Source organism: Alligator sinensis, unplaced genomic scaffold, assembly GCF_000455745.1.
Source record: "Alligator sinensis unplaced genomic scaffold, ASM45574v1 scaffold1778_1, whole genome shotgun sequence".
In the NCBI taxonomy this organism is placed as follows: domain Eukaryota; kingdom Metazoa; phylum Chordata; order Crocodylia; family Alligatoridae; genus Alligator; species Alligator sinensis.
In genome coordinates this window covers 74489-84600 of record NW_005843529.1, presented here as the reverse complement: position 1 = coordinate 84600, position 10112 = coordinate 74489, and the positions used below count along the sequence as shown (strand labels likewise).

The 10112-nt window shown below is 47.2% G+C and overlaps 1 protein-coding gene across 1 annotated transcript in view; it reads left to right on the top strand.

The window, feature by feature from the left end:
* The first annotated feature begins 213 nt into the window (after positions 1 to 213).
* VAV2 (vav guanine nucleotide exchange factor 2) overlaps positions 214 to 10112 on the top strand; it is a 75158-nt gene continuing 65259 nt past the window's right edge. The window contains exons 1-2 of the mRNA XM_025195475.1: positions 214 to 254; positions 640 to 708. Coding sequence (XP_025051260.1) covers positions 214 to 254; positions 640 to 708 — 110 coding nt within the window. The remainder of the gene's footprint in view (positions 255 to 639; positions 709 to 10112) is intronic.

The following is a 10112-nucleotide window of genomic DNA, read 5'->3' as shown; positions in this document are numbered from 1 at the left end:
CTGGATGCTGTTAGTTAACATGATTCCTCAAAAGCTCATGGTAATGTGTCCTTGTTTTTTACCACTTGGAAGCCCTGGTCCTCTTGACTCTGGAAGCAGAGTCGAGTCAGTCCCAAGGCTGCTATGACCATTGGGGCACCTTAAATGCTGTGCATCGTTGGTGATTCTTCGGGCAAAGTGACCTGGTGGGACCCATCTCCTCTCCAGGTGCGGATGGTCGTGGGCTCGGAGGGAGCTCATCCGCCCTTTGACAGGTCTTGTTAGTCCTGCTGGGTGTCCACACACCCTCCTCCCCCAGGCCAGTCCAGGTGGGGACGCCGGATTAGTTGCCAACAACCCGACCATGGAACAGGCTGCATTGGCTTACATGGTACCAAATAGTGGACCAAGAGAGGCCTGGCCCAGCAGGGATACAAGCAGAGTCTGAGCAAAATTATCATCAGAAGCTAACAATACTTCTGGGGTTGGAGTTGGGTAATAGGAATACGTGTAATTCTGACTAATAGTTGTGTTCTGAAGCAAGTCGTCTTCGGCAGATCCGTGCGCGGATGTGACCTCAGATGGGCCGTGGTGAATAAGGACGGTATCTAGAAGAGGTCAACATCACCAGTAACTTTGTTCTTTCTCCTCCTTCTCCAGACCCTTCCCTTCCGAGGAGACCACAGAGAATGACGATGATGTCTACCGGAGCTTGGAGGAGCTGGCTGAGTAAGTGGACTTGCAAAATGGAAATTGAAATTAAAAAAAAAATAAATGTTGCAATTCAGTTTTAGCCAAGTATGATAAAATATGACAGCAGGGCTCTAAGGGCTGTTTTGAGATACTTGCCAAGCAGGTTTTTATTTGTGCTGTTACAATCTGTTTTTTTTTCCCCCCATGTAGAGAGCTGGGAGCCATCCGTTCTAATAGAGCTCAATTTATGAGTTGCTCCATAGGGGGTGATGGAGGGGCCAAGGCACTGATCATTCTTTCAAATAATGCTAAATGTTACTGTAAATGCAAAAGAGTTGTATGTAATTCCTCTGATTGTCTGCCTAGGGATTTGCTCAGGGAAGGGAAGGAGTTTCCTGGGATCTGTCCCTGTTTTTCACTGGTGATAGCTGCCCCCCGTAGTTGGGAGATTGCAGGCGGGGGGATAATCCATAAAGAAAGCCTTCAGCAGGGTGTAATTCTGTGCACCCCATGCACACTTTTTAATGCCAACAAGACATGTGGCACCATAGAGTTCACAAACATAGTTTTCTTCTACCAAAGAACTGGTACCCAAAACGTGCTTGGGACAGGACATGCTAGACTAGGTGCTCCATCAGTGAAGTATGACATAGTGGGATCCATTGGGTGACAAGAAAGAGGAAAAGCCCCGTTAGTTGTCTTGTAGCAAATAGAGGTCATGTTTGCGGTCTCTAATCTGTTAGATTAGGTGTGCTCAACCCCCGATCCACAGGTCCCATGGGTGCACAGGGTAGTGCAGGACCAAGCAGACGCAGCGCGGGACCCCAATCCCATCACAGGGGGCTGTGCAGAGGTGGTGTGGGCCCAACTCTGGCCTGCAGGGGAAATCCTGACTTGAAAGGTCTGATCCCACTCATGGACCAGCCCCATGCTGCTCACCTGGCCTGCGGGGCCAAAAGGATGAGCACCGTTGCGTTAGCCTGTGGACAGTTTAAAGACAGTCGAGATGCAATGGGAAGGGAGAAAGGTAGGATTATAACCTCAATTCACAGATGGAGACCTGAAGCGCAGAGACACTGAGTAGCTCGTTGAAGGTCAGCTGGGAAATCTATGGAAGCGGTTGGATTTGAACTCGAGTCTGGTGCCTAAAGAGGAGTGGGAAGGGGGGGTTCGAACTCTTTCGTGTTCCTGACCCCGTATAAGAGATGCTCTTCTGTCTGTTGCCACCTGTTCGAGGCTGAAATCGGGGGGCTTGTCCTCTAAGTTGATAGTGGAATAACCATTGAAGCAAGGTTTCCACATGCGCCTATGGGTGCTGTTGTCTGAGAGTTGAAGCCTAAAGGAGCTTGATACTCTTTGAAAATGCCAGCTAGCCTCTTTGAGGTTTGTAACACATGATTGATTGCTGGTGTATATTCCTGATCGTAGGGTGTATTATGGGAAAGCCTTTGGGACATCTGTTTCTATATTTATCTGCATCTCTGATGTCTGTCTTTGTCTTTTTCTATCATTTTGCTGTTGTGACAACATTCAGCCTTTTAAACAACCTTGAACCGAGCCTACAGGGCGAAATCTCAGCCTTATTGAAGTTAATGGCAAAATTCCCATAACGTGCAATCCGTTTCACGTGGGGAGAAAACCCGTATGGATGGATGCCTGCCTTTATACAGTTAAATATTATTGTTCCCCAACATAAATAATAAGGCTTCTTAATCCAATGAGTTCCTTATGGCTTCAGTTATTGCAAAAGTAACTCATAAATTACTGTTACGTGGAACAGAGGGTATTTGAATCTCTGTCTTGTGGTGTTGTCTTAGCAGCTACACTTTAATATAGTTTCACTCAGAAGGGATCCTTAAAAAAAATAACACATTTTTCTTTCAAATGGGGTTAAAATCTCTTCGCTATTGGGCCGTAAAATTCCTGATTCTCGCGCGTACTCATATTTTTAATTGGAGACATGTTTGTGTGGGAAGTCCTGGTGCCTGTGAAAGTGGTGAAGGCTAATGAAGCTGGCCGCGATCCAGACAGAGCATCGTCAGGGCAATATTTCCCTACTAATAAGACTATTTGGTGTGATGTGCTCAGGACAAGGAACAAGTTATTATGCCTTTTAAACAGGATTTGCATCTTTAACTGCTTTGCTGCGGGTTTACACGGCTGCTAGCAGGTGACATTTCCTTTCTGTCATATAGAGCCTATGTTATCATAGGGTCTGGGGGCTTCACTTACCATCATTGGGGGCTTTCCCTTCATAATGCCCCTGCTAAGTTACTCCCAGTTTGTGAACTGGGGACTAAGGCATAGGGAGAGTGAAGACAATTGTAAAAAATGCCTCGGCCCCAGATTTTTAAAGGGACAGGTTGGTCAGTGGCTAATGTGAGCTAGATGCCCAAATCCCTTTAAAAATCTGCCTGTAAGGCAGTTAGGTGCCTGTGTTCAAAAGTGGCTTGGTTACTTGGGTATCTCACTCCCGTTGTTCTTTTCAGTAAAGCTTACGGTACTTTTCTTTACTGTCCCAACTTCCCTCTGACTTCTAACAGCACATTAAAATCCTGGTCTCGATGTCTCTGAGCATTCAGGTCCATTAGCGATGGGCCTGTGCACAAGATCCCAAAGTCTGATGGTGTTTTAGGCATGCCATAGTAGCTTTCAGCCCTCGTGGATGGGTATGTTAGGCATGTAGGAAAATGGCTTAGGAAATTGCTGGTGTTAGCATCTCCAAAGCTCATAATGGTAGAAAATGAGCTTGCCTACATGGGGATGTCCTCGACTCAAGCGTTACATCTTCAAGAGGGGAGGCATGGGCAGTCCGACGACACATTACTAACCGTCTCCTTGTAAGAGACCAGAGAAAGAGAGACTTTCATTTGCAATGCACAATACTGCATAGTGTGCAACCATGTTACGTGCTGGCCAAGCCACAGGATGGCATGAGAAAGCTCTTTCTTACGGCCCAGCCTCCAAACAGCGAAACAAGGAGGTCATTCATGAGCTGGGAATGATTCAGTCTATCCATCATCTTTGCATTTATATCACTTACAACCGAGCAGCCTTGGGAAGGTATTGAGCCCATCCTAAATGTTTTCGAAGGGTAGGAAATGATTTTCACAGCAAGCTATAAAACGATCCAATTCGAGGGAGCAAGCTATTGACCGTGTGTAGCAGACTTCTGTCCATGATGCTGCTTCCCTTTCTTTTTCTTTCTGTTTTTTTGCCATGTTACGGTTTTTCCTAGTCAGCTGTACAAGTGCGATGCCATTGCAAAGGATCGGATCGATCTCTTGTGTTTTTTTTCTTCGAGCAGGTGATGATTCTGTTCATAAATGCCCTACCAAAGCTTTATGAGCAATGAAACCAAATCCTGACATCTTCATTCACTTTGGTCTGGCAGGTTACTCCTGACATGGGTCAGCCACTGGAAAGAAATGTGAATTTAGGGAGGAATTGCCAAAGTTCACAGCCTCAGCCTCGGCTTCGAATCAGGGGGGATTTTAGCGTTGGCTTCCCTGAGAACAGACCTAGGCCTGTTGTGAACGTCTTGCCCTTAGTGCTTCTCTTTCAGCAAAAGTGTGAGTTTATGACCCTATGCATAATGGAATAAGCTCAATATTCGCACTTTGGTGGATGGGTAAATGCAGGCAGACAAATCCTATTCACTTCACTTGCGTGGTTCAAATGGGTGAAATCCTGGTCCGTTGAAGTGAATGGTACAACTCCTATTGACCTCAGCAAGACTACTCCTACGTAAGGTGACCACGGTTTGGCCCATATGTGCCACTGTGTCTTGGGGAGGGCTTGGGCTGCTGCTGATAGGGATATTTTCAATGGAAAATGTAGTTTCTGCAAAAATCAAGAATTTTCATGGGAACATTTTTTGGGGGGAGGGGGTTTCTGTCAAGCAAATCAAGGTGAAATGCCAAGTTTGGGTGTGTTGGACCAGAACTGCAATGTTGTAGTTTTGCTTTTCTGTTGAAGTGACTTGAAATATTTTGTTTTGTGCCAGCAGTTTCCCTGCCAGTGCGTTGGCTCATGGAAGTTGTAGCTTCCACCCCAACTTGCTCTGACGGCCACGGGTCCCCAAACGAGCGACATCTCCAAAACTGCAGTGGGAATTTCTCTTGGATGGGGTTTTATGGTGACTCGGGAGACTACATTTATTTTAGCAGGTGTAGTCTGGCCAGTACATCGAGCAAGGGGAAAGTTCGTTCTGTAATTCCAGCTTGCCATTAGGCAATACGCGACTGTGGAGAAAATAGTGAACTGACTGCATTAATAGTGAGCAGACCTGAAATGAAGCATTTTAGGACAGGTCAATACACCTGAAGAAATGTTTCAATTTGGGGAATAATAACATGGTTTTGATTTTTATTTTTTTTTTTAAACGAAACATTTTGGTGCCTGAAACAATAAAATTCTGTCCCATCGAGAAACCCAAGATTTTTCCTTCTTGTCCTTGAGTCTCTGATAAAGGCCCAAGGTTTGGAAGCAGAAGGGGCTGAGCTCTAATACTGTCGCCCACTTGAAGCTCCCAGGGGATTTGCAGAATAGGGACCCCCGTGAAGCCCAGGCTGGTCACAGGATTGCCACGTTCGTCTTGTAATTGTGCTGAGAACAGCAGCAAACGTCCTGTGGCAAAAGACAAAAACCCTGAGCCATACAAATCAATAGAAACGGGATCAGCGCAGTTATGCGCGTTGCAGAAACAAGCTGGTTTCAATGCAAGTCAGATCGCCACAGGGAAATCGGTGCGTGTGAAGACTGCTTGCGCCTGCATGTTTCGCGGCGGCGCTTTCGGATTTGGGGGTCTGCGCAGATTATTTTGTGCTGCGCTGAATTGCACGGCAGGCGATCCATTCAGAAAATCAAGCCAGATAATTGTTTGGAACAATGCATGATATAAATAGAGCTGGTCATTTGGAAAGGGCAAGGAGAAGCAAAACACTTCCAGGGAGCTAGAAAGTTGCTTAATTCCTTACCTCCTTCTCTTGTGATTTCTTTTGTTAGGCAGATAGCTGACTGAGGCAAGCCAGGAGAGTGGGCAGATGGCAGGGGCCAATGAGTTTGCAAGTAGTGTAAATTCAGTGCAGCGAGGGGAAAAAAAGAAACCCATTTCGCTCTACTGAACAATTTCTCTTAAGAGTCTCCTAATGTCAGACATTTCAGCCCCATCCTGGGGAGACCTAATCAGCAGAGAGTTGATAGGGGAGAATGCTGCCATAAATGATTGAGGCTGCAATCTCATCCAGAATTGATCTGGGTGGCTGTGATAACACATGGTCTGCTTAACTGGAACGTGCTGGTAAAACATCAGAGCATCCTTTGTCCTCAAGCACCTCTAGTGCATCAGCCAGCTGCTTGCACCCCTGTCTCCTCTATCACGACTGATTGGATTTTATCGTTCTGCAATCACGACCAGTAGTGCCCAAGTCTAGCGCTTGCACAGCTCCACCAGGGACCCGGTGGTAATCGCTCTTTAAAGGCATTTTACATTGATTTTAACTCAAATGGCATATGCACTGCATCTTTCCCCACTAGTGCACTATCAAGAGTTGAATTTGAACCCACCCTTTCAAAGTGGGGGCAGTAGGTTTTCCATAGCTATTTAGGCCACTCGGCTATTCTGACACTTGAATGCAAGGCCTTGGGAAACTTAAGGGCTTGGGATGTATATTGGCATTCAGTCCTAGTGACGGAGTAGTGTCTGGGCATCTTTATTAAAATCGATAGCCCTGACTGAGATGGACAGTTTATAAGGCCCTTCCCCAAAGAGCTGCAATCTTGAAGAGATAAGGCAGACAAAGGGGAGGTGGAGAGAGAAGCTCAGAGAGATTGAGTGACTTGTCCAAGGTCAGACAGCGAGTCGGTGCCTGTTATGGGGCTGCTTTCTGCCTTTTCCCCCTCCTCCCACCTTTTGGTTTTGGTGTATGGGAATCTGTTTACCACGGTTAGGACTTCAACGTGTCCCTCGCATGCAGGTTTTTTCTTCTCTGATGTCCCCCTTTGCAGAATAAATACGGTACTTTCTTTGACTAACAACTCAGCAAGCAAAGGTGCCAGCTTGCAGCTTTCAAAGGAAACCCACTTGAATCCCCTGTCCCTGCCCTGGGCACGGTGCAGTTTGCCATGGGCAGCTGTGCAGAGAAGTTTGCTAACACCAGAGCTCACTATCCCCCGGTGGGGTGGTTGCTATACTAAGCCTGTCTCCTTCCCTTTGTCCATCTGCTCTGCCTGTGTATACTTGATGTATGTCTTTTGTCTCTCTCATAAGTCTGTTTGAGGAGAAATTGCCTGTAGGGTTTCTGTTTAAATGTTCAGACGCATTGCTACCAGTCCAATCAGAGGAAAGTCTACGGTTGCCTTGCTGAGACATCGTCCATGCTAGTCATTTCTGGACTGGGTCTGGGCAGGAAATATTTTTTTCTGCCTTACAGAATTGGGGGGGGGTCAGAGATTTCCCTTTCTGCATCAGGATGAACCAGACTTTTTTTTGTTTGTTTGCTTTATTGATGAAAATGCAGATTTGTGCATGGTCTTGTCCACGTGCATAGACAGGCCCAGGGATCCATTACTAGGTCAGTGTAGGGTGTCTCTCTCTGAAGCCCACCTGTTAGGGCCATTCTACTATGCATCAATAGTTAAATATTCATCAGACCAGAGAGATGCAGAATAACCGAGTGCTGAAGGCACATAGTTGGGTTTCAAGAGATCCAGATCCAAGCTGCTGCTCCAATTGCTGTTTGATTGGTTTGTGTGCCATGGAAAAGCTCAAACGGGGTATTGGCCAAGATCCTTGGAGGAGGACGGTTGCTTGGGATATTGGAGACTGAAGTACAAATACCTGCTCCTGATCAGGCCAAGTAAGCACTTGAACCTGGGTTTCCAAAGTCCCACGGAAATGCTCAAGACTTCCATCAGAGCAAGCACATCACCTTGACTGCACGCACATCTCGCTGGGGTTATTTGACCCCAGCAGTTTTTCCTGCCCAGAGCAGGGTGGCTGGACCCGATGATCTCACGAGGTCCCTTCCAGCCCTGAACTTCCGTGAAAAGGTAAAACTTAAATGAATAAGCCCCCTTTTTTTGGAGAAATTCCTGACCACCTCCAGCCCGAGTCTCAAATTCCTGACGAGGTGCAGCTTTGTTGCGCGCCGTCTTTGCCTGTATTCTGTCTCACCCTGAAGGTTTCTTTCCAGAGCTGTTAATATTTCTTTGCTGCTGTCGCTAGAGCTCCCTGTTTCTATCAGCAGAATTTGGGAGAAAAGTGCATTAAAAAATAGTAATAACAAGGAAACCCAAGCTGCATCAAAAAGCTGGCAAGCTCAGAAAAGCAAAGATGCCAGTTCCCCATCAACCTAAATAAACTGTATGGACATCAGCATTATAAACACTCCCTTTCTCTTCCAGCACCATCGTCTGTTTAGCTATGCCGAGCCCCTGCTATCCCTAGGAGTGCATCACTTCTTCGGTCGCTGGGTTTTTGCGACATTTGGATTCTGTGTTGATCAGGGAGCACTAAAAGGTCCTGTGTAGACCAGACAAGAGGATGTTGCCGTGGATCTCTCTTGACACGCATCTAAATTCAAGTACCCTCTTGCTAGGCATAAACTCCACATGCTCTTGAGCTGCACAAGTGCTCACACCCTGAACTCCCTCCCTCTGAAAGCTTAGCATGCCAAATGTGGTAGCAATACGGAGCTCCTTATTTGTTAAAAACCGTAACTGAGAGAGAGGTCAGATGAAATCTCTAGAAAAGTGCAGGATTGCTGGAGCTGGTCGGAGCTTTCTCAGGGACTTCTGCACAGTTGTCTGTAATTGGGAATGGGGATCGGCTTGGCATTTGAACACCGCGGAGCTCTGGGGCTTGGGTTCAGGTCCATCTCTCAGCAGTGGTTTGCTTTCTGACTTTGATACAGGCTGATCTCCACTAAGTGCCAGGCTCCCAGCTCACTGTTGGCAGACTTTGAATGTCCAGTTCCCAGGAGCTACAGAAACAGCTTCCAAATAAAGCAGGGCATCTGAGTACTGTGGTACTAAAAGTGTCAGCTGCAGGTCACATTGCTGCCCCGGGATCTTTGACCTTGTTTGTTGTAGGCACAATGTTTAGTTTATGCATTTTTACAGTAGAGTGGATGATGATGATGATGTTGTTATGGTACTACCTAGAGTTAACCACTGTGAGTGGAGCCTCACTTTGCCAAGCTTGCACCATGAATGCACGGTGCCAAGCGTGCACCGTGAACGAACAACTGTGCATGGAGCCTCACTCTGCCAAGCTTGCACCATGTAAGCACCCAGCCAGAGAGAGTCCCAGGCCTCAGAAATTTGTAATGTAAACAGGCAAGAGTTAAGACCGGGAGCATAGGCAGGGTAAGGGAAAGCAACCTGCCTAAGGTCACACAGCAAGTCCATGGCAGGATTAGGCTCCAGGTCCTCCTGACAGTCTCAGAGATGAGCCAGGAGCATCTTAGGTCCATCTCCTGAGCAGACCAGCTGAAGAGTCAAACCCTGAGTACTGGAGTTTGGACACACAGGGCACGTCTACAAGTTGCTCTGTGGTCACATAGCAATATGCTACATCACCGTACAGCATACTATGGCAGCATAGTGATCACGCAGGTCTATACACGATTGCCAGCTACATTGCCGTAGTGGCGCGCTCCCCCAGTATAGCGCACCGCTACGGTGATGCATTTGGGAAATGCATCCGTGCATGGCGCAGTAACAGCCCATACTGCACCGTGCTTTAGTACTTCCAAGAGGAAGTATTCAAGCACAGTGCCATAGCAATGTCATCATATGGCGACTTGTAGACGCGCCAACAGGCACGTTGGATGGACGGTCCCTCCCTGTGAACAGGCCCCATCACCCGATTTGGTTCTGCTGCCCCCGAGTTTGGAGGAGCTCAGGGTTGGATGCAAACTTTGCCGCTCATGACTTTTCTGTGAATAGCCACCGTGGATCTGGTTAAATGTCAAGGAAGCAGACGCTGAGAACAACTCTTTTAGTTAATTAACGAGTTTAAGGTGGCAATGTCAGCTCTGCTAGAGCTGAAGTCTTATCTGTCAACCCCTGAATGGACAGCAGCCTTCCCCCAAAATCAGCCCTTGAGGCTGGCTGGCAGAGCATATTCACTCCCTAGCCAGTCATGGAGGCTCACATGAGAGTTGGGTCAGATCTGACATGAGCACGTTGCCCTAAACCTCTTTCCCAGTGGGTGCTGGTTTGACTCGAGCCATGATAAAAATGGGAGATGACTGGCACGCCTTGCCTAACAAGGCGGATGCTTAGAATCACAACTGGGTGCTGTTGGCAGGGAGGTGGCACGGAGGTTGGTTTGTCACCGCTGCAGTTTGCATTTCTGGTTTTGATGGGATATAAGGTTCAGAGAAAAATTCACTGATGGAGTCCAGCCAGGCTGCCTTTGCTCATGAGACAGT